The following is a 26,428-nucleotide window of genomic DNA, read 5'->3' on the forward strand; positions in this document are numbered from 1 at the left end:
AGCATAGTGTTAACACTAATTATATTATGTTAATTATTAATCAATTAACATACACCCAACTCCATAATTTGATGTACCCTCTCTTATGCCATGTACCATCATAGCTAATAGCAACATCTAAAGTTTTGTTAGCAACAAGCTAACAAAGACTGGATTCAAATTAAATTTACAAGCTGAATAAATTACATGCGATTGTGAAAAGTTTGGTGGGGAATTATTTGACAAAATTTCTCTACACCATTGTGGTTTATTTTTCTCAGAATTATAAGTATTCTTTTCTTTTTTGGTCGATTGTTTTTGACCCATAATGAAAGAGCAACTGTACTACTACCAAAAACCTACTGATATGTTAGACGAAAAACTAAATCTGTAAATAAACTACAACAAATATTTAGTTTGGTAATTGTGGTTGGCAGTTACATTTGAAAACACATGAGGACCAAAAAAAAGAAAACATGCCTACCAAACATAACCTAACTTGACTACTTTCGTTTACAGTTTAGCCTCTGGAACCACCATAAGGTATTACTTCAGAGGATGAATGAGGATAATATGTATCCATATAAAAGGTCCATTATAAGGATTTGAACCTTTAATTCTTGACTTTGAAATCAGGTGATTTGTGATGAGTTCACCAGTAGACTAACCCCGTGGAGTGGGTTAACCTAATTTACTAACGCACTAATAATTGACCACGAATTAGAAAGGAAAGACCTCGAATTACACAATACACTATTAACATTCACAATAAAGAAGAAATTTTGCTATTTTCGACAAAAAACAATATGTTTTGCTATCCAATACAGTAAACAAACAGATGCAGAACAGTAACTGGATGCTAAACTAATTCATAAAGAAACAATCTTTAAAATGATTTTAATTAAACCACCTGTCTTATCCTAGATCAAAAATTAGACTTCAAAAATCTGTTTTTTACTGTTTTTACCGGATCTTTTGACTGTTTCTGATCAGTAATTATTTTTTGTCCTTGAAATATTAATTTAAAAAATGAATCTTATCACAAGATTAAGTACACAAGTATGATGAAAATCAATGGAAAAATTTTATGAAAAAATTTTTTGCAAAATATCAAGGTTGATTAGTCCCTTAAGAAGTTATTTTAAAGAGTCATAATTAAAAATCTCAGGGCGATGTAGAATAAAAATTTCATTTTAAGAATCAGCATAAAAAATACATTCTGATTCACCTACTTTTATCAAGTTCAATTATTTTTTTTTTGTTGACTTGTGTGTAAACTTTTACAACACAGATCAATGTATTCACCTGATCAATAGCAAAAGACAAACTGGGTATTAGTTTTTATTTGCCTTTACAAATTACAACCTCTGTTTTAATGTAAATTATTTTTCAATATTAATATTATTTATTATTATACATTTTTATGGTTTCAATACGATCTTACTGTACTACAATATTTTCAATATATTATAATTTATTATATAACATTAATAAAATTATCCCAGTTGAGATTGCTTCAAGTTATTTAATTTTATTCAGAACGAAATGAAAACTGGTTTTTTAAACTAGTGACTTACTTCGAGAAAGTTACTTCATCAAAGTTTGTTTTAACTTTGTTATTTATGAATGGATTTGAATAAATAAGGTGTTATTTTCTTTATCATGAGAGGCTTAACATTTTTTTTTAACAACATTTAAATAAACCAGTGGTTGTAAATATATTAATTAAAAAGTTTTTGGAGCCATAATTTGTAGGTTCAAATGAAAAACCCATTTTTTTCTTTCATTACACATTAACATTTGTACCTAGAGAACTTCTAGGTACTCTAGCAGTTTTCAGCTTAATACAATTAACCGCTCAATTTATATGTTTAAAATACAAAATGGCAGATTTTGTATATGTTGGGAACATAATATAACTTTGGAACATAACATCCTCTGAATTTCTGAAGGTTTTTTCTTACAAACCAAAAATCCTATATAAATATATAAACAAAGTTATTTTATTCCAACCCAAAAATGTCTATTTTCTGACAAAACGGTTTTGTGTTCTACCTTCTTAAAACCTAAGCAGGACAGAGGTATGGGACCACTTTATTCAATTTCTTAGATAAAAAACATAAGGAAGCACCAAAATTATCCCTAGATTTGTATTGTAAGAATTTTAGTAAAATTGTTTAATTTCACAGAGCGAACAAAAAGCAGAGCTAAATTTTTTGCAAGCCAAAACCCACTAATGAACAATTTTCTAGCCTACGTTTATATGAACATTTTTCCTATTTTTGGCTATGGAATCATCTTCCAAGAGACTGATTTGCAATTTTGAATCACTCTGTTTATCAAAATTTCTTTAATAAATGACTAATTAGCATTAAACAGTAATGATGAAATAAATATACTATTTACAATGTATGTTATGCCTCGAAAAATGAAAGTGAAGAAAAACCAACTTATTTATACAGATATAAAACAATAGAAAATAAAATTCTAAACATCGAATGAAAAATAATTACTGAACAACTTTCAATATCATGTAACACTGTTTTCAGTACAATTTGTCAATCTTTCAAACTAGCAATGAAATGAAATACTGATTTGCTGTCATCTAGATTAAGTATGACAAAGTCTGCAATCAAGGCGCTCAGATAAACCGGGTACTTGACACAATGTAAGAGATGGATAACATTCCTGTGGTTGATGCAGTAGGATATCACCCAAGGAAATGTACACACAGAATGAGATTTATAGTGGTCCAGGAAGTCCACTTGGCAGGAGTCAAAGCTCAGGAAATACGATACTTAATTTAAGCTCAAAATTAAAATAAATATATATTTACTTACCACAAAACCATAGTTGTGCAATATATCACATTCAACCACAATGCCATATTTAGCAAACAAAGCTGTCACTTGTGGTGCTTTAGTTTTATCAGATAGATTACCGACGAACAATTTAGTAGTAGCAGTCTGAGGTCCCTTACAACTAGTAGCAACACTTTTAACAATCATAGCAGTTCCCTTTATTAGATACACTTTAAGATTTTGAATGGCATCATAACCAAATTCCTGATTTTCCATATGCTGTAACACAATCACAGTATAACATATAATTCTTTATAATCAAATATGAACTGAGCAGCTTTTTATTTCTATTTTTTTTTTATATTATTATTTTTCCAAAAAATGTAACTCTGCATTTTCATTTAACAAAGATGGAGGCACCTTCCTTGGTAAAATATTCCAGAGGTAAACTAATCTCCTGTTTGGATCTCCAGATAGGGGACTACTAGGAAGGGGATCACCAGAAAATTAAAAAATTAACATTCGAGTCGGAGCGTGGAATGTTAGAAGTCAAAATTTAAAGAGGAAATGTGTAGGATAAATGTAGATATAGTAGGAATTACTGAAGTTCAGTTGGAAGAAGAAAACGACTTTTGGTCAGGTGATTTTAGTTATCTCAGCTTGGGCAGGCAGGCAGTAGGTTAATGAACAAGAAGGTAGGGAGAAGAGGGTAGGGCATTTCAAAATGCCTAGTGATAGAATCATTGTAATAGATAAAATAAAAAACCTAAACCGACATTATTAATTTCTATATGCCTACAAGCACCCATGATGATGAGGTAGAGTGTGCAGACAAAGAAATTGATGAAGCAATTGAAAGGGGATGAAAATTTAATAATAGTTGGAGATTGGAATGCAAGCATTGGGAAAGGCAAGGAAGGAAATAGTGGGTGAATACGGGCTGGGCAAAAGGAATGAAAGAGGGGACCTCTTTGCTAACATTTACAGGAACCAAACAGCAACAGTAATAATTATTATTATTAACATAAAAAACATAAAAAAGAAGCCGTAATAAAAAAAAAGTGTCAAGGATGTTCCCTATCCCCCATTACTTTTTAAGAACAATTTAGATCCAGAGTAACAGTACAAGGTGAAAAGATAAAGATGCTATGATTTGCTCATATAGTAATTCTAGCTGAGAGCAAAAAAGATTTAGAAGAACAATGAACGGCATGGAAGAAGTCCTACTCAAGAACAACTGCATGAATACAAACAACAAAACAAAATAATGAAATGTAGTAGAAATAACGAAGATGTATTACTGAATGTAAAAATAGGAAGAGAAGATTATGAAGAGAAGAATTTTGTTATTTGGCAAGTAGAATTACTAAAGATGGATGAAGCAGGAGCAATATAAAATGCCGAATAGCACAGGCAAAACAAGCCTTCAGTCAGAAATATAATTTGTTTACATCAAAAATTAATTTAAACGTCAAGAAAAGATTTTTGAAAGTATATTGAGTGTAGCTTTATATGGAAGTGAAACTTGGAACAACCTGGGTACCTGAGAAGAAAGATTAAAAGCTTTTGAAATGCGGTGTTACAGGAGAATGTTAAAAATCAGATGGGAGGATAAAGTGACAAATGAAAAGGCGTGGCAAATTGATGAAGAAAGAAGAATTAGGAAAAATATAGTTAAAAGAAAAGCAAGACTTATAGGCCACATATTAAGGCATCCTGGAATAGTTGTTTTAATATTGGAGGGACTGGTAGAAGGAAAAAATTGTGCAGGCAGGCAACGTTTAGAATACGTATAACTGTTAGGGATGTATGATATAGGGGATGGTATATACCAAAATGAAACGACTAGCACTAAATAGGGAATCTTGGAGAGCTGCATCAAACCAGTAAAATGACTGAAGAAAAAAAAAGATAGAAGTTAAAACCGTTGAAGTAAAATTTATTTTAATCACATCAGAAAAAAGAATGTTATTTTATGAATACCTGAAGAATCTGAAGGGTACTGAGAGAAAGAAAAAGAAGCATGTGGATATGCTTTGGGAAAACATATGGGCATTTGGACTTGCATGTTGATGTTAAGAGAAAGACTTTGGGAAGCGGCTCTGTAAATGTTACACTGTAACTTTGTCTATTCTTGTGGAATTAAACTAGTTTTCATATGAAGCTCATAATATTGCAGAATACGTATAGCCTTGAAGGAAATTTAAATCATGAGACTTATGAAAAAGGTAGTTGCAATTAAAAAATTTACAACCATAACTTGTTCAAGCCCAGTAGGAAGGAAAAATGGTTTTTTGCTCTTGTTCAAGAGTTTCTTTTTATACAGTTTCATTTATCATAAATCTTTATTCTGCGCCTAATTAGGCACAGGGTTCACACATCCACAAATGGTTGATAAATTATTCATGTCTGAAGAAGCCTAAGGAAATGTGAAAGCTGATAATAAACCGCTGATAAAATTGTCTACTGAGGTAGGTTTTGCATCAGTAGCATCCTGAAAGAGGTCTAGCTGATGAATCCAATATGTAATCGGTCTTGACTTGTTTTGCTGACCCTCAGTCAATAAGTTGTACTGTACTATGGTGTACTGTCAGGCTGGCTCATTAGGGTTAGGAACAGAGGTGATGTAGAAATCAGAATCACAACAAGGTGGGGGTATCTTCTCCCTAAGGAGTCAGGATGGTGACTATTAATCCAAACATATATTACAACATACCACTGGTTTTTTAACATCTAATCACAATATATTAATGTTTATATTGCTATTATTTAATGGCAGTATATCTAATGAGCAGATACTATCAAGTTGTTGATTAATGCTATTTTTGTTTAAGCAAGATTTTTTTTCATTTATTATTATTATTAATTAATACATCACTGGAAATTCTGTAATCAAAGTATGAAATTTCAATTCCCTAAATAATAAAAATCACACATTTTCAATCAAGTGAAAGTTGCCAAAACATTTTCTGGCTAAACAGATAAGGAAAAGCAAAGCAATCACTAATAATATGTAAAAACATGTTCTTGCAAACAAAAATAATGAAAGATTACTATTAAAATTAATGAACATTGTAAAGAAAATGCAAAAGATGAAAGTACATGTCAGAAAGGACAATCCAATTTTTCACAGTAAACATAGGTACAAATATTTATTAACATACCTGATGTATTATTTTCACCAATACCAGGCAACAATACAAATTACACTATGTTACTGAATCGGTCAAAAAAATGAATTATATTGATGAAAACTTAAAAATTAGTAAATCATCTACTTAGTTGTGTTCAATCTATTAAGCTGTCCCTAATCATCAGGGAATGCTACATGGCTTCACTTTAAGCATGCCAAACATTATGCAATAATTTTGGATAGGTAGCAGTAAACTGTTGTATTAGTAACTGAGGAAAATAAAGGATATATCAAAGCATATTTAAAAACTTACTAAAAAATATATATCTGAGACTACGCAGCTGATTTTTTGGTATTTTCTGGCCGAAAAACAATTCTATGCTATCAGCCAAACATGATATATTTCTTGTAATAAACAAAGATATATCACAGTATATATCTCAAAATAATAAAAATACCATCTGCTTTATGGCAAATGGTATAAATAGCTGAACGTTACAGTAATTCAAATATCTGAATATAAACGTACAAGAGCAAGAGAGAGAGAGGGAGAGCGCTATCTGTCTCGCTCTCACTGTGAATAAGACACATGTACTAACAGAAAGCTCATGCACCCTTGTCCAACTGGATGGTGTGCAAATTGGACAAGTGCAAGAATTCAAATATTAGGGCTCACTGGTCCAGAAGAAAGTAGCTACAGTGAAAATCCAGTCAAATTGGTCAAGCAAATGCTGCATTTGCTTCCCTTTAGTGGTGTTTGTGAAAACAAAGCAACATCTCGCTGATGAACCAAGTGTGTCTTTTCCAAACCCTGATCCTGCCGATTTTATTGTATGGAACAGAAATCTGGACATTATTTAAGAAAGACCTGAGCAAACTTTAAATGTTCCAAATGCGATGCCTACACCAAATCATCAGTCTCGCTTCATCGCATTAAAAATGAGGATATCCACCTTTGCTGTGAATAGTAGCCAACAATCGAGGAACAGATTCAAAAACAGACTGGAATGGTTTGGCCAAATCTGCAGAATGAGTGGAAACCAACTACCATACAAACTCCACTGGCATAAACAACCCGCCCGTTGGAGAGTCCAACAAATAGCTCCAAAGAAAACATGGATCAAGCGCATCAATGATGATATAAAAAACAGTAGGCTAAACCTTAATGAGGCCAGGACAACAACAGCTATGGACCACCATGCGTGGAAGTGTTTTATTTGTTGAAATCAGAAAAACATTGGCATCCGCAGCAGCATACAGGCTGTATGCTGCTAGTCAATCCGATCCAAATGCCAGCTAGGGATAAAAAACCCAGTAATTATTTTCTGTGAGCAAAATTCAAGTTACCATTGAAAGTTATTATTTTTTTTTTTTGATGTTATTCACATCCAGTAAAATAAGATGTATGAGTATTACACAGCCACATGAAAACTAGACAGTGTAATCTCCAGAAAAAAACATGACATGAGAGTACACGGTCATACCAAAACAAGATTTGCAGAGGGTTCATTTTTGCTTATATAAATACTTTTGCTTCATTTTTTATTTTATTTGAAGAATGCGTCTTTAAATGCCCAAAATGACACACTTGAAAGTTTTCACCTTTAAACTACTGACCTCTCAATAGTCTGGAGTGGTTCAAGCAACTAGTCTGGAATGTACTGCAATTTTTTGTTTGATTGCTGCAGCAGTGTGTGATTAAGCATTGCTGTATAACAGGGACATGTTATAAATGGTACACCAAGCTACCTTGATCTCAGTTAAAATTTCACTACAGCATGCAACATATATATCACTTCATAAACAGAATCATCGTACATAAACAATTTATAGTTATAAAATAGAAGATAAATAGATTATAAAATGGAGTGATAAGTTAAGAAATAAAAAGCCAAAATACAATAGCAAGGATAGCTTAACCAACATCTTATCTCCTGATACGCCTAATTGATATTGTAATATAAAAAACAAGAATATTCCTATTAAAAAACATGCCATGGCTGGGAAACATCAAAATTAACAGATTAGAAAATATCTAAATTAACAGAAAATATGAAAATGCCTTAAAAAATCAACAGCTCCACTTGTCAACAGTCAATACACAAAGAAAATTTTGTTAATGTCAAATCACAATAGTCATAAGTAAGTTGCAACTTAGAAAAGATTGCAACTTATAAATTGCAAAAGATTGCCAGATTAAACTTTTTTATCATTAGTGGAGGTAGATGCAAACTTTGCTTTTTTTTTAATTTCTGCATCAAATTACTCATTAAAACATCAGTGTTGTGTACATTTTACAATTAAAATCTTATCTGTAGTTTTATGATTTACTATAGCTCTGAACTTGGTTCTTATCTTATTGACCTTGTAAGGAACTCTCATACTCAATGTTCAAAATTGAAAAAGCTGATATTTTAATGTATTTTAAACTATTAGCTGGTATCATCTTTTTTCCCACTCAAGCCCATTGCATGTAGATCCTTTGCAATTTCTCCAGAATCTTCTTTCTGGTTGAACGTTTCAGAAATAGAATACCAAAATATTGATAGTTACATAAATATTTTCCTGAATAAATAACAGGTGTTTAAAAAAGGATGCAACCACTTTGACATGTATTGATTACAAAAATATTAATGTTAATAAAAGGCATACAACAATATTCAAAATTACCTATAATAACTTTGCAGTAGATGTTCAAAATGGTTTCCTGTGATTGCAATGCAGGTTCATACACATTTCATAACATTTGCAACCACTTTTCAGAATGTTTGCTTAGTAATGTTTGAAATCTCGCTTTCAAGTTGTCAAATGTATGAGGATTATTTTTAAAAACTAAGGTCTGCTGGTGTAAGATCTGGGAGGCCACAACACTTTTGATATCAAACTATGGCCAAAAAATTATCAAGCGTTAAAAAATATCCGTCATTTCATTAGCAGTATGACACGTTGCGTTACCCTGCTACAACCAATATTCTCATTCATGTAAATCTGATGGAAATTAAGTTGCAATAAACCATACCGTCTACAGATTGTCAAAAAATAAAGGGTTATATAACACGATGCCACAAGATCGCACACCAAACACCAATTTTACATACGTGTAACATGTGTGTTATGGTAACCCATGAAACGAGTGAAGATTTTCAGCGCTACATATCCGGAGGTTTTGGCTTTAATGTAGCTATCTGAGGGAAACCATGCCTCATTACTGAAATAAACACGATCCAAAATTTCAATACAGTTGTCATCAACAAAAGAACAAAACTGTAAACAATTTCCACGGTCTACTTTCTTTCAGTTCTTGAACAACACAGATACAATAACCCTTTGTCACGAGTTTTTTAGTAGCCCTGAAAGCAGTAGATAGTGAAAGCACAGCCTGAAGATAACTTTCTGAGCGACATAGTGGGCAAGCAAGTCAGACAACATTCTTTCACATCCTCCAGAACTTCTACCTTAACAGTAACAGTCGTCCTGTGCTTTGCCAATTGTGTACACTTCCCAGTCTCACAAAATTTATTAATTGAACGCAATACCTTATTAAGAACTGAGAATTGGAAAATTCTATCCGAAACTCGCCTTTTACTCGTCTATAAGATTTATATGTGCAATAAGTCTCAATATTAAACACGATAAGTCTTTAACACAATAGATGAATTTATACGGTAAAGCACTTGTGCATAATAAGTATGTTACAACAGTTTTACAAGCTGTTAACTTGAGTACATAGTTGCCAACTGACAAGTAGGGAGAAATAAAATTTACCTAAGTGTGACTTCTATCTTAATCTAAGGGTTGTATTCTTTTTGAAAAACCTGTTATATTAAGAGGTAAATTTTTAATAAAAAAAATAGTCGGGAAAACAAAGCTTCTACAGAAAACAAAGGTAGTCCTAGAGAAGGGTTGTGAGTGCAGGAGCTGATCTCCAGCAAAGCCAGCTCGTTCATTGGAATCAGACCGAGCTTCCCCTCAGTGGCAGTTGGCAATCATTATGTTCAGTTCATCATCATTTAAAGCACTAATAGACATCAATGAACCGACAACCTGCTTGTTCTTCATACTGTAATTTCTAACAAACAAATATAATATGGCATCAACTTTGTTACTATCATCCATATGCAAACAATGGAACACTTTTAATTAGATTGAGATATTTTTGGGTAGAAGGGTGGTTTTTTCATATCTGACAACCATTTTCTCTTATCTCACTCTATGGAAACATCTAATAAATGAATGAATCCATATCATCATAACTACTGATCTAATGAATAATATGTTCTAAAAGAACTAAAATAAACTAAGCCTTTGTACTATTATCTTCCTTTAAATACTAAAATTGATTTGCTTTTTTTATATGTATAAATACTGTATGTTTTCAACCAACTACCTCTTTAATAATTTCTCTTTTCCAACAAGGGAAACCAAAAAATCAAAAACAGTACAAAAACATAAGACCTCCCTACTCTAGATTCAATATAAATAAAAGATTTGAACACAACCACATTCAAATGAATGAACTGTATAAAATTAACTCTCTACTTGGTACTCCTCAAAATTAACTGGTACTCCTTGAAAAGATTAGGGAAAAGTTTGTATAATGCACCATCAACAGTAAATCAATAATTTTTTTTTTTAAATGCATTAGTCATAATATTTTACTCTAATGATGAACACAATTTCATCTGCAAATTAAGCACAAAAGAATTTGCATTTACAAAGTTAAAATGAGAATTTATCAATAATGTAAAAAATTATAAAAAACAACTAATTTTTAAAAATTGCAGGAACACACTTGCTAGTTGGAGAACTAGGATTCTTCTGGTACACATGCCCAGGTTACGTTCAATGTGTTGAATTAAGATTTCTTCTTCACTAACAGAATATGGTTCTTGCTATGCAGCAGTATATGAAGTAATATTAAGGCAGTGATGAAGTGGTATATAAGCACAAAAACATTCAAGCAAATTTTCTGTGGCTGGAAATCCTACCAATCCAAAATCTTTGATGATATTCTCTCTGTGCAACTCATGCATGTATTACCGCTGCACAACACAGAAATAAAGTGATGTATGTGTATTTGTTCAGTGGTGTTAACTGCGTTCATCATAATTGTCATATTTGGGGTAGCAAGAACCCTTATGCCATTTTACAAACACAATTTGATAGCCTGAAAACTAATAAAAAATATTTTTTGGCCACTACAAGGTAGGTTAGTTATATACCAAATATAATCAAAAATAGTGATGCATTGATCATTTGTTGAATTAAAATGGAATGCACCAGCAATATATATTATTTACAGAGTAAGTAACTTGGTTTAAGTGAAATTCAACTGAGTTTAGTTAGGTTTAGGTCAAGGTTGAGTTAGTGACATTAAATTTGTACAAAATACATTATTTTCGATTAAATAATGTTTGTGATATATAATTATGAACTCGACGTAAGAATTGGTCAATTTAATATTTAAGGTTAATTAGATGAAGTTGATGAGCAATGCAAGCATTAGGGTTATGTTTATATTGTACAAAGTTCAGTACACAGAATCACCTAACCTAACCTATCAATTGAATTTTCAAGTTATTTACTTTGTAAAACAATGTATTTTACAGTTATGCACTGTTAAATTACAAAATATTTGGAGGGTACTGTGTAATTTAGAGGGATGTAACTTGTGAGAAAGGAGTTGATGAAAAATCTCAATTGTAACGAATAACTTGGTTCTAAATAATATATATTCCAAATTTCGTCAAAACTGGAGGTGAAACTGTAATTGTAAACAATTACCCTATGACTAATTACACATTATTATTGATAAAGTATATTTCACAATTGTTTATTTGCATACATTTTTTAACTAGTTTCTAACAAATTTTATAATAGTTTCAAATAAATGTAGAGCTACAGTCAACTGATCTGGTTTTCAGTATTTATGAGCAAATTCTACTTTATATATTTCTTTCAGTTCGACCATGTATCCTTTACTGAATTTACAGCACCTTATAAAGCCCACTCTTTTGACTAAATTTAATTTCATCTTTGGCACTTCTAGTGACAGAAACCAATTTCCTAAATCTAGCCAAAGTAACATTAAAAATCTTATTGTGAAAGTTTACAATCGTGATATACAAAATAATATCCCATCCTTTACATTTTATGATAGGAATATTTCTTTAGTTTAAGGTTCTTTTTTTTATCTACTCGAGTGGTATGCATTAGATAATGGCAGGCAATCTGATTTGCAAGTTTCAATGGTTTAATGATTTTAAGCTAAATTTTTTTTGATGATTAAAATATAATTATAAATTTTTCCCTCTACTTATTCCTTAATTAACTGAAGACTTAACAACTGAAACAGTTTTCAGTTTTAAATTCTATGAAATATTTTTAATCCTTTCTGAGATTATAATGATAATTTCAATTCATTTTTAACTGTTTAGCATCCAGCTCTTTGCTTGTAATATGTGTAATGCTTCAATTCGACATGATATTAAGTGAATTAATTTGTTAAAAAATGAGTGGAAACAATATATTAAATGTGTTATGTTAGTTATACTGTTTTCATTAAGTTGAGAATATATGTTTCGTGAATTTATCTGAACACTTTGGGTTTGCTAACATTTCACTTGAATTATTCGCTGAACCAGCTTTATAAAACATTATCCCCACAAACAATCAACAAAATAAATTTAATAAAACAAAGTTTGAAATGAAACAAAACCATTGTAAATTAATCGAATAAGTACAATAATAAGAAGCACAACGCATAATACATTAATGTTAACCACTGAAAAAAAACCATAGTTGGGTTAGATTTACAAAAATATTTCCAAGTAAAATTATTTTCATCAGCCTACATTATTTTTTTAACAATACGAGGCTTTCAAAAATCATCTTTGGTCAATAGTTCTGAACTCACTAACTTGAAAATTTGATGACCGACAGTCGTTTACAAAATGTTTTAAGGTGAAAAATTAACTAATCAAAGTCTAATGATACAAAACACATCAACTTACTCTTTGCGAAAATTTGTTAAAACTCACTTTATAACAACTTAACAAAGTACCCTCTGACAACTGCCTAAAGTCACAACAGATACCAGCAACGCACGGGAAGAAACGACACAATGCTTTCTTATCCATTATCAACATTATTTCTATAAATGTTTCATAACAAAATGGTATAAATCTCTGAAAAATGTTTTCTAATATTCAAAAAAATATTTAAAATTTCAAACCTTCAAAGAAAAAAATACATTTTTCAGGAAAAAACAAGGAAATACTAGTTGAGGTTATATTAATATATAGACTTACTATCCTAAAATAAATATAACTGTAATAAGAACTAATCTGAAATTAAATATCTCAACAAAAAAATTGTCTTCGATAGTATTACAGCTTTGTCATGTTGGTAATGATAATAAATAAATATCAGCTGATATCCAATGTAATTAGTACAACTTGGGACTAAGCCGTTCATTTTCTTTGTTCTTGAATAGTAAAATTCGTAAGAATTTTGGCATTATATTATTAATCGAGAAGTCATTATTACTTTTTTTTTAATTATGACGAAACAAAAAATTTGATTAAGATTATATTTTTAACATCTTTTAATTCAACGTTCCGTTCCATCATGACTACCATTTCATTAAAAAATATGTTTCTTTTAAATGACTGAAAATTGTTACGTTCTCGCTTCTACTTTTAGAACCACATAGTATTCCAAACTGATTCATATAATTTCATTGTTGAGAATTTAGTCACTAAATCTGTTATAATTTTCTTCATATAATAACGATTTAGTTTGACCCTACAAATAATAGGTCATTGGTGATATATCCATTGGTTTGTAAATTCCATATTCAAATAATTCCTGACTAATCTATGTTTATATGAACATGGAGTAATTATTTATTTCCATTCGTAAAACATGCCCTGGTATTCTTTATTTTTTAATGATATATATATATATATCTACCTCTATTAATAAAAAGCCAAACCAATCGTCCCAGAAAGCTCTGAAATGAATGGTTGACTTAGATGTACTCTTTCTACTTTTACTCCCTACTCAGGCTAGTCATGCTTACTAGTGTTAAATAAAATATAATCTCAATAAAGTGAGGTAACAAAAATTTAACTACATTACCCATATTAATTATGTTAAAATTTAAACAAAAAGGTGTTTATTTTTCTTTCTCAATTAATATTTTTCTGAATATATTTAAAATTGAAATCCTGAGGTTACTGAAGTTTCCTGATTGAGCCTATTCTTCAATGACATTTAACTAAAATTTGTATCTAATTAATCTATTTTAGAACCAAATTATCTAGCAATATTGGTCTCCCTTACTTAAAATTGTCAAATTCCCATTAATTCTATCTTCTTTCTTTCTTTTACACAGTTCTTGTATCCTAAATTTTAGTCTTTGTCTTCATAAATTAATATTAAAGTGTCTGCTGTTTTGAAAGATTTATTTTTATCCTTACTGCTATTTAGGAAAGAGGCCAATTTTCTATACATAGTTACTAAAAGAGATATAATATGAGATAATATAGAGATATATTTATGTTAAAAACATAAATATATCTCTCTCAAAATAATTTTAAGCAAAGATATATTCATAAATATAAAAACCTGGAAATTTTACATAATTTTTTTACAATTCTTTGCTTAAAAAACATAAATTTTAGTACGTACTTTGCTTCTAACGGTTTGGTCAGCGCGTTTGACCTTTCTTCTTGCAACGTTATCCAAATCTTTCTATCCTGATTGAACAAGCTCCGTTATAGCTGCTGTACTGTAATGAAGAGACTCCAAAATTGCTTTAATTTTTTTATATTTAAATTACTCTTTTATCAGTTTAACATATTAACAACAGATATTCAAGCAACATTAATCATATCAGAATAACTGAATAGCACCGCAAGTTCTCAGTGCAATCCTGCATTTAGAATTTTACTGTCAATTTTGCCACACCGATTCTCTGTTATTTGTCATTACCGAATTAAATCATGCACTTGAACTAATAATGCTTTCATGAAATCTATTCTCCATTTAACTATACATCAGTACGTTAGATAACAATACATACAGTTTTATTGGAAGTACATTTTACCAAAGCTTTTTCTAAGATAAATATTAAGCTAATTATTTTACGTTTTTTGTTAATATTATTTTAAAAATAATATTTATTATATGATAAATTTTTAAATAATTAGCTTAATATTCGATGTATACTTAAAATGGAGTTCTAATTTTAATGAAAACTTAGTTATGTGCATGATTAAATTCAGTGGTGAGAGATAATGGAGAAGATCAAATGCTTATATACTGAAGAAACGGTTTTCATATTTGGAATTTCCCTTTCAGGAAATCTCTCCTAATATTCATGTTGAGCAGCTTCTAATTTCCATTAGAAAATCCATAAACAAAACTTACATTGGCATATTCCTTGTTAGAAAATTGAAATGGCCATCGTAGTGGTTTTACACTATGATAGGATAAAACTACACTTCTTTAATCTGTATGATAATTTATGACAACAGATCCAAACAAAGTACACAATTTTCATTGTTGACCAGCTTTCCCATGCATTCCAGTACACATTCCCGTACATTCCAACTTAGTTTTTATGTATTTATTCATTTTACCTCTGTAAATTATTGATTATACATAGATAAAATATTGTTTTATAAAGTTTGAGTTTCTTTTAAAATTATTTTCAGTAATTAACTTTTTTGGTTTTTAAAATAAATGGTTTTTAAGTACAGAAAGAATATAATATGATGTTCTGTCTATTTTACATCAATAAAAAATAAATTTTTAAAAGTTTTTATTGGGTGTATTTATATTAATTTTCTCAGAATTAAATTTTCTGGTTTGTTACTAAATATTCCGCATTTATTAGTCATTTAACAAAGCTATTGTTCTACAAACCTAAAAAAAAACCTTGTTTTTTGACACCGAATTTTGAGTTTTACATTGAATATCTTAAAAACTATTGTGTGAATTAAAATAACTTTCAAATTCTTAAGTCATCATGTAGCTGATTTTGATTCAGGTAGCTCTGTCTCCTTACAGACTTCTGTTTTTCTGAAGCAATTACCAACAATACTTTTTGTGATGACCTACATGCTTTGTCAATCCATTCTCTTTTCTGAAGAATATTTTTTTTCACAAAATCTTATGCTGCAAGATGTTTTTGTATTTTTTGAAAAATATTTTTGTTAAAACCTTTTATGACAATAAAACTTATTTTATATACTGCACTGTTTTGCTTAATATAAGTTAAACTTTTTGAATGCAATAATGCTTTTTTCCAATAAAAGCATTTGTTTTGTCTGCATTAAAAACATTTCCAGATAAGTATTCTGACAATTTTGGTGTGTAATTAACCCATTAATTTACATTTTTACTGCAGTTGCTTCTCTTTGACATTGTTTTAAAAGAAATAAAATGCCTATTTCAGTATTTTTCTTTGAAGTCACTTTTCCTTAAAAACATCAAGGGCCCTTTTTTTAAGAAATGGCTTAGAAAAGGAATTTTCTGTCTTACATATTACACCTACAATTTATATCATGAATATTTAAAAAAAATTTCTTTTGTAATAATTCAACCATGTTTTACCAGTCATAAAATATTCTGCTACTTTCCAAACACTACTTTTTTTTTCAATTACTAATTTTTCATTGCAATTTAAAAATGTTCACTTACTTTTTTCAGAGCAAAAAGTATTTCTACTACAACGAAACTGAAATTCTTCTCAGATGCCACTTTGAGTCAGAAAAAGAATTCAACTGTTACAGATTTTTTACTTGATTATATCAACAAAGTGTAGCTTTTAATTAAATTTAATAAATTTTCCCTTTATGTGGATAAAGTTTTATACTACCTATGTATTTGGCAGAATAGAAAGATTTTACGTCGCATAAGAGAATATTCTAACACCAAATTATGACAACATTCTTAAAGAACATGGAACATTTAAATTATTAGGAAAATACTGGAGGAGTTTTAAGTTAAAAAAAAAGAATGTAGTCTATGCTGACGATGAAGCTCCCAAATTTTTAATGTGGAAGCAGCAAGTTTCATTAATAAAAAAAGGAATAAAAATTTTTTTGACATGAATTCTTACCAGCTGACTTAAATAAGTAAGAAATAAAAAAAGACTTGTGTGAAATTGAAAGAACTGCTACAGACTGGTGAACTACATATAATAATATCAGTACAAAGAGTAAAAAGGATGACAAAGAATTTCTAAATTTTGTATCAAGTTGAAAGGCACAATTTTTCTACACGAAGCCTTTTAGTAACATCATAGTAATGACTCCTTGTCATATGATGACTCACCATCCAGCAAGACTACGAAGATAATTTTTTTTTACGTAAAAAGACAAACTTAGGACCACACAAGTATCACATATATACATTTCTCATTTTTTTGGCTTGGATTTGTTTTTGCTCATCTGTCCATTTTCTTCCTGTTTTTCTTTCTTCTGCCACAAGAACTTTTATACTGTAAATTATTCTTCAGATATTATCTCAATCACAACAGTCCTCTTCTTTCAAGCCTATCCTTTGAAAGTCACCTTCAATCTGTTTCAGGTAATTTGATTTGTAATTTACGTTCCATAGCTCATTACTTATTTAATCTATTTGGATTGATCCCAATTGTATGCTCCAAGAAATTTAACCTTCTTTTCTTCATCCCTGTTTCTTGATATCAGTAATATTCTTGTTAGATTTCAGTCTGTACCTTTTTTCAGTTCTTATGGACCATCGATTTTCCTCAGTAATCCTCTTTTGATCTTGAACAATTATTCAAGGTCAGTTAGGTGCAATGTTTCAGTGCCATATACGATTACTGGTATTGGTACAGTTGCATACATCTTAATTTTGTGATCTTAGAGAGATTTTTCTTATTTTAGATTTTTTTTGGTGATAAATCTAGACTTCTTCAGTTTTAATATTCTATTTTCAATTGATGATTTATCTATTCTGCTTATAATCTCTCCTGGTTACTAAAATTAGTTTGTGACATTTATCATTCTGTATTTAATCTCTATTGTCGTTATTGTTAATGAGTTGATGTTCAACTTGATTTTCAACTTGGAAAAGTATACCTGTAGGCCTGTTTTTTTGGGTTATCTTTATTAACTGTATGTTTCTTTGTTTCAAGTAAAACAGCCGGGTTATCAAAAGGACTAGGCATCTTATTTTGACATTTCAGTTTTTGGATTCGATTCCTGAACCCATATCATTCATCTACCAAAACCAAATTAAAGAGGATCAATGACAGTGCATCATATTGTTTCAACTTTGTTGTGGCTAGAAAAGATTTGCTTATTTTTTCCATAAATTTAAATTTAGACTATGATTGTGAGTTTAATGTGATTTAAAGTTTTCCAGTCAACCCTGTATTCTCTCAAAAGTTTGAAAAGGAGTCGTCACTCTGTTTTCTGAAACTTGATAAAAGATAGGTTTGTTCCTGGATATATAGTATTTTAGATCAGCATTCAAGTCCTAGTAAAGTCAGTTATTTTTATATGGATTTGAATACTAGATTGTGGATACAGGTGTTCTTTGAAGGTTGGGTTTCAATTAACCACACATCTCAGGAATGGTCGAACTGAGACAGTAAAAAACTACACTCATATATATTATCCTGATTCATCTTCTGAAGTTATACTTGAACAGTAATTCCCGGAGGCTAAACAGGAAAAAAAGAAGTATTTTACATCAACTAGAAACTTTGTATCTGTTCCAGAAATGATTGTCCCTTTCAAAAACGTCCTTGATACTTCCTATTTTGTGATCTATTTGGGGTTCTAACCTATTCAATAGCATTTTTAAACCGCAAAATAGAGTAATTCATATTTATGTGTTTGTCATTAATTTTCATTTAGAACATGTTTTTTTCTTTTTAAGAAGAAGACAAGTTATTATTAAATGGCTTTTATTTGTTACCAACTGTCAGAGTTGTTCTAGAAGATTTTCAAGTACATTAATATATAATTTATATAGACTGTAGAAGTGCGAATATATATATACACAAACACACACAGAAAAACACAGATTACCTGGGTTGACTTTTTGCAAGAGTAAATTCGTAAAATCAGAAATAAAGATAATTATAAAATTAAAAAAGGTTTATCATAGAAATTAATTAAAAGGTCATATCATTATAGTGTTAAATGAGTATTTAATAAAAAAATAAATATTTTCATAAAATCAAAAACATTCTCAGAACATTACATACAATGTAATATGATGTACAAACAAAAATTTATGTTCCCATTACTTTATGAATACACATCACATTATGTATTAACAACAATGGCTACTTCATAATCTAATGCAGAACTCTTTTTTTTGGGGGGGGGGGGGCGAAAAACGCTATTCCGTTATCATCACCTGAGTCAAAATAATAACACGAGGCTCCTTCTTGGACATTAAAATATTAGTGAAATAGCATTAAAACTAAGATTTATTTGTAAAACTAAGATACAATTCATTGTAAGAAACTGGACTTTAGGTTGTCACATCATGACAATGCTTCTCTCCATTCCTAGTGTCCAATTCATGATTTCTTTGCCAAGCAAAAATTTCTTTCGGTTTTGTGGGCTCCTTACTTTTCAAATATGATTTCTGATTCTTCCCCAAGGTAAAGAACCCTATGAAAGTGTTCCAATTTGAGGGCTGAGAGGACAAAAGTAAACGTGACAGCACAATTAACAACGTTACCAAAGGAGAACTTCCAGCAATGGAAGACTGGGTTAAGGAAATTATTTTTTCCTTGGCCTACAGCTAGTTTTTGAACAGAATTTGTATGTATTAGAGTAGAAATAAATTTAATAAATAACTCGTAGAAACAAGATGAATGACTTATATATAAATAAAACACTAATTTCATACGAAAATTTATTTAAAATAAAAAAATATAACTAATTTTAAATCATGCATCATATCTTAATCTTGGGTGAATTATATGTATACAATCTTATGAAAACAATTTTACACAATTCGTTTCTTCATTATGAAAATCAATATGTTTTAAAAATCTATCTTTTCTATTAAAAGACTTATCACAAAAATCACATGTAAATCTTTTCTGACCAGTATGAACAGAAAGATGTATTTTTAATCGATAATTTTCAAAAAATGACATTTGACAAAAATTACATGAGAATTTTTTCTCACCAGTGTGAATAGAGAGGTGTCTTTTCAAAGTATCACAGCGACTAAAAGGTTTCAGGCAAATACTACATGAAAAACTTTTCTCATTGTCATGAGTAGATAAATGTGTATTTAATGTACACCTCTGACCAAAAGATTTCAGGCAAATATTACACGAGTACTTTTTCTCACGAGTATGAGTGGAAAGATGTATCTTTAATAATCCATTCTGATTAAAAGATTTAAAGCAAATATTACATGAATGTTTTTTATCACTATTATGAATTGCAAGGTGTTTCTTTAAAGTACTACTCCTATTAAAAGACTGTAAACAAATATTACATGTAACTTTTTTCTTCCCTGTATGAATTAGAAGGTGTCTCTGCAAATTACGATTATTATTAAAAGATTTTCCACAAGTGTTACATTTAAATCTTTTTTCAGCGATATGAGAAGAAAAATGTCTGTTAAAATCACCTCTCCGATAAAATGATTTTTGACATATTGTACAATGGTAACTTTTTTTTTCGATATGAATATTATTATGATACTTAAGATTATATTTTGACTTGGAATGTTTTTTCACAATGATTACAAGTATATCTCTTAGCGTCATTAATATTTTGTTTATTACACTCCACTAATCTATCACTTACATCATTATTATTAATTTTTATATCATGTTCAAATACTAATGATTTGTCATTACTGAATCCATCACTACTAGCACTGTCAATTTCATTGAATATTTTATGTAGACGATTATCTAAAACGTTATCTTTACACTTGTCGAGTATCATATATTTTGCATTCTGAATATTATCCTCAATATTTTCTAAAACTGAATCGTCAATAGTCTCATCAGCAAGATCCATGGGGGAGTCCCATGTTGTCATGGGACTCCCTTTCTTATTACGGTTTCTTTCTTATGTTCTTCAATTGCTACTGTTGCTGTTTGGTTCCTGTACATGTTAGCAATTGTTCTTCTATCTCTGTATTTGAACCCTATATTTTTTTAAATGCTGAACATTTTATTCCAGTCTACGTTATCTTTTTAGCCTTTTCTAGGTCTATAAACGCCAAGTATGTCGGTTTGTTTTTCTTTAATCTTCCTTCTACTATTAATCTGAGGCCTAAAATTGCTTCCCTTGTCCCTATACTTTTCCTGAAACCAAATTGGTCTTCTCCTAACACTTCCTCCACTCTCCTCTCAATTCTTCTGTATAGAATTCTAGTTAAGATTTTTGATGCACGACTAGTTAAACTAATTGTTCTGTATTCTTCACATTTATCTGCCCCTGCTTTCTTTGGTATCATTACTATAACACTTTTTTGGAAGTCTGACGGAAATTCCCCTTTTTCATAAATATTACACACCAGTTTGTATAATCTATCAATCGCTTCCTCACCTGCACTGCGCAGTAATTCTATAGGTATTCCGTCTATTCCAGGAGCCTATCTGCCATTCAAATCTTTTAATGCTCTCTTAAATTCAGATCTCAGTATTGTTTCTCCCATTTCATCCTCCTCAACTTCCTCTTCTTCCTCTATAAAACCATTTTCTAATTCATTTCCTCCGTATAACTCTTCAATATATTCCACCCATCTATAGACTTTACCTTTCGTATTATATATAGGTGTACCATCTTTGTTTAACACATTATTACATTTTAATTTATGTACCCCAAAATTTTCCTTAACTTTCCTGTATGCTCCGTCTATTTTAGCAATGTTTCTTTTCAATTTCTCTTTCCACTTCTGAACACTTTTCTTTAATCCACTCTTCTTTCGCCAGTTTGCACTTCCTGTTTATAGCATTTCTTAATTGCCGATAGTTCCTTTTACTTTCTTCATCACTAGCATGCTTATATTTTCTACGTTCAAACATCAGCTGCAATATATCGTCTGAAACCCAAGGTTTTCTACCGGTTCTCTTTATTCCGCCTAAGTTTGCTTCTGCTGATTTAAGAATTTCCTTTTTAACATTCTCCCATTCTTCTTATACATTTTCTACCTTATCTTTTTTACTCAGACCTCTTGCGATGTCCTCCTCAAAAATCTTCTTTACCTCCTCTTCCTCAAGCTTCTCTAAATTCCACCGATTCATCTGACACCTTTTCTTCAGGTTTTTAAACCCCAATCTACATTTCATTATCACCAAATTATGGTCGCTATCAATGTCTGCTCCAGGGTAAGTTTTGCAGTCCACGAGTTGATTTCTAAATCTTTGCTTAACCATGATATAATCTATCTTATCAGATAGATTATATCTGATTGCAGTATCGCCTGGCTTTTTCCAAGTGTATATTCTTCTATTATGATTTTTAAATCGGGTGTTGGCAATTACTAAATTATACTTCATGCAAAACTCTATAAGTCGGTCCCCTCTTTCATTCCTTTTGCCCAGCCCGTATTCACCCACTATATTTCCTTCCTTGCCTTTTCCAATGCTTGTTTTCGGTCAAGGTCGCAGAAACAACATTGTTTGGGAACCAACAGTTTAGTCGATGTCGCAATACGGCTAGAATAATTCAACAAACCCCGTTGTTATCGAAAACATACCACGAATTACATCATCGACGTAACGCAATATTATTTATTACTATATCAATACTGTGCAGAGTGGGGAGTGACGATGGAGCTCTCGGTGTGCAGTCAGATTACTTATCGGTAAATCGTTTCGGGTGTGTTTCATAATAATTCTGTTTCGTTTTTAAGACGTGCTCGCATAACTGTTAACAAAATTAAGCCGGCAGTACAGAAAATATTTTCTGAGATGTTTCTTTAATTATATTTTTCTGACCCGATACATATTATTCGGCAACTTGACTTTATTTAATCGGGTCGAGCGATACGGCGGCTATCTTAATATGTTGTGATCGCAATCCTGTATTTTGTTGAATTTGTACTTTTCATAGCGGTTCTTATTTAATCGGAGTAGGAAAAAAGAAGAAAACCCCTTTTCTACCGATATTTGAAGGTTACTTGATTTTTCGTGTGAAATACGCCCTATTAACTAATCTTTCTCGTTTTCCTAGCCAAATTTAGGCGCTTTTAGACCTAACATTTTCCGAACATCGGCTATTTTAGTCAGAAATGGCTATTTAAAAAAAAATTAAAAGACTTTTTTCTTATTTTTTATAAGTCGAGGAAGCGTTTTATAAGCTAATTGATATTTATAAAAATCCATTAACCGATAACGCTAAGCGTTAAAAAGTATCGGTTATTTTAAAGGTAGCGTATTTGATTCTGGCTTGGACCGGTTAAATTTAAACCGCACGTATAATTTCTTTCCCCGATCAAATGTATCAAAAGTAACCTAATATAATACACAAGTAAGGGAAGCAAAGGAGGTCGTATACGGTGTTAATCGCGTCTCCATCGTGTAACTTTTCAAACGAGGTCCTTTACCTTACTCGTTTTCGTACTTCCGCAGAAGAGTGAAATTTTATATTTCAAGATATAACTAAAACCGTCTTTTTACAGTATATATTAAATCTAGCGACTTGCAAACTTTATGTGAATTTAGGTGCACACTTAAATCGACCCACCGGGTCGGTCTAGTGGTGAACGCGTCTTCCCAAATCAGCAGATTTGGAAGTCGAGAGTTCCAGCGTTCAAGTCCTAGTAAAGCCGGCTATTTTTACACGGACTTGAATACTAGATCGTGGATACCGGTGTTCTTTGGCGGTCGGGTTTCAATTAACCACACATCTCGGGTACGGTCGAACTGAGAATGTTCAAGACTACACTTCATTCACACTCGTACATGTCCTCTGAAGAATTATCTAAACGGTAGTTACCGGAGGCTAAACAGCAAAAAAAAAAGAAAGAAAGGTGCACACTTAAAAGTTTAACCGAGGTAATATGCACACACGCGCGCGCACACACACAAATTCTTACACGAAACTGAAGTAACATATTAAGAAAGCGTAGCAGTAGCAAGTTGTTATTACGTTCAACAAATTTTAAGGAGTATCAAACTGACAGAATAATAGCGATCACAGTGACTTAGTAAACTGCTAAATTGCTAACTCTACTTAAAAACTCTACTCTAAAAATAGCTGAAAGATTACTTTGAAAGTTATAAAAATAGTGTAGTACACTGTTCTTAACTAAAACTCGATATCGATTATTAGTTAAAAACAAAATTCTGATAATAAGAATAGCTAATATACATTTTAAAAGTTAAATTCTCAATCCCGTATGTATTTTTCAATAAACTTTCAAGCCTTCTCTTCATTAAACTTAAATTTTTTATTCTGTAAAGGAAATTCCCGATTATAGTTTTCTCCTTTTAGCGGAAAAATGTCTAATCGGTAAATTACATTTTTTAGATAGACGATGTGGAGATATTATTTTTTTTTTTATAACCGTATTTTCTTACGATTATCATCAAATTGTTTCAGAGTAACGATAAAAACCCCGATGTCGTTCTGATATAAATGGCGCGAAAACTCGAGAAACTTTATCGGAGGCGTTAGGGTAAACACGTTCCACAAAATTGTAGCTGACGCTTGTTAGAATTTTATCATTGATTTCTTTGCATTTGTTATTTCTATTAAGACGCCGGTTTAGGTAAGAGTAGGTGTTGCGATATATACGCGTGAGGTAGAGTAGAACGTGAAAAAATTTACTTTCGTAAAACGTTTGTGTTATTAATGTACAAAATACCGTAAAAATTAAAAACGGTAATTAATTAAAAGCGGAGTTTGAATTTGTTATTTGCCGCGATGCGGAAAATTTAACGTGAAAAAGATCTACTTACCGTTACATAACACAGAGTTTGTCATAGAACAAGATATTAAGTCTATACTGTACTCTCCTACCGTCATCTTTTTCACATACGTAGTACATATTTTTTTGCGTTATTATAATATACCTTCACTTTGTATTCTTTTCTTTTCAAAATGTCGATCAGATATCCCGAGCAATAAAAAATCACAAAACGATACGTTATTTAGAAATTCATGAACATTAATCCAGTCGATACGAGCGAATAGTAAATTTTTTTTGTGATCGAGGAATAAATGATATTAATGAAGTTTACAACGTACACAACTCGACTTGGACTTGCAAAACAGGAAGGCTGCAAAATGTTCTGTTTTATATGTATAAATTAAAAAAATATCTTATATTTATTTCAAGTACATAAAATAATTATACATCGTAGTTAGTAAATGCTATTAGGAATAAAAAAAAATCTTTAGGAAACAGTAAAAAAACCCAAATACGTAACGCGAAAGAAAAACTATTAAAGTAATAATTATAATGTAAATCTAAAATCGCAGCTTTTAAGTGTAATTTGGTTTTAGGACGATTCGAGTCGAAAGCGAAATCAGCTAAAAACAGTCTAAAGCTTTAATATTGGAAAGACAGGTAGAAGGAAAAAATTGTGTAGGCAGGCCACGTTTATGAATATGTAAAACAAATTGTTAGGGATGTAGGATGTAGAGGGTATACTGAAATGAAACGACTAGCACTAGATAGGGAATCTTGGAGAGCTGCATCAAACCAGTCAAATGACTGAAGACAAAAAAAAAGTCTAAGGATTAAACATTTTATCTCGTAAGATAGAATCGAGGTCGGGATTACTTCACCCTTTAAGTTTATTAAAATCATTTCCTTTATTCGAGCGATAGGAAACGTTTGTCCATTTTCATTAACGGTACAATTTTTTATTAATCGATACGTAATACAGCCGTTTGTTTAAAAATGTTTCCGTTTAATTGCCGACTAAAGAGAAAACCGTGTATTGTGACCGCTACTTAATAGAAAAGTATAATTTGTTTAAATAGACTTCGATAAATAATAACATTATTAGTTATTAATTTTGTCGTTGTTTTATATTAGTAATTAATTATCGTTTATTATAATTTTACATTTTGTAACAGTCGAGTGTCGCCGTACATATTTTCCAATGTTTTTAAAGCTTAAAAACTCGCCCCATAATGATGATAAAATAACAAGGTTGTTATGTTTTATTTTCTGGTTGTTTTTCTGCTTACCTATGCGGTTTCATTACGTTATTGAATCGCGTAAAAATTAAAGGAAAACTAAACAAAGAAAAATAATTACGTTTTAGTGTTCTTTTTAACCCGATTCGACTTTACGCCTTTGTAAAACTTGAACGGATTTTAAAATGTTAATAATATAATTAAAATTTTCTCATCACCCGATTTTTATGTTTCGGGTCGTTGACCTTTTGGCTACCGACGGTTATTATAGTGATAGCTGTTTCTGTCGGTTATATTTACTTTTAATAAGAAAAAAAACATCTTTATAAGCCGAGTAAGAAAATCTTTTTCATTATTATGATCGCAACAGCAACTTGACTCTTAAG

At 30.6% G+C, this 26,428-nt stretch overlaps 1 protein-coding gene across 15 annotated transcripts in view; it reads right to left on the reverse strand.

Moving 5' to 3' along the window:
• The window catches only part of LOC142333395 (dynein axonemal heavy chain 12-like), a 124,127-nt gene that overhangs the window by 13,917 nt on the left and 83,782 nt on the right, over positions 1–26,428 (reverse strand). For 7 of the 15 annotated variants that reach the window (XM_075380433.1, XM_075380443.1, XM_075380437.1 and 4 more), the window contains one exon: positions 2,820–3,059. In XM_075380433.1, coding sequence (XP_075236548.1) covers positions 2,820–3,059 — 240 coding nt within the window. Of the gene's footprint in view, positions 1–2,819; positions 3,060–12,833; positions 13,081–14,607; positions 14,733–26,428 lie in introns of those variants that run through there. The other 8 variants (XM_075380428.1, XM_075380429.1, XM_075380430.1 and 5 more) reach the window with 5 other exon arrangements.

Source organism: Lycorma delicatula, chromosome 12, assembly GCF_047948215.1.
Source record: "Lycorma delicatula isolate Av1 chromosome 12, ASM4794821v1, whole genome shotgun sequence".
NCBI classification, from domain to species: Eukaryota; Metazoa; Arthropoda; class Insecta; order Hemiptera; family Fulgoridae; genus Lycorma; species Lycorma delicatula.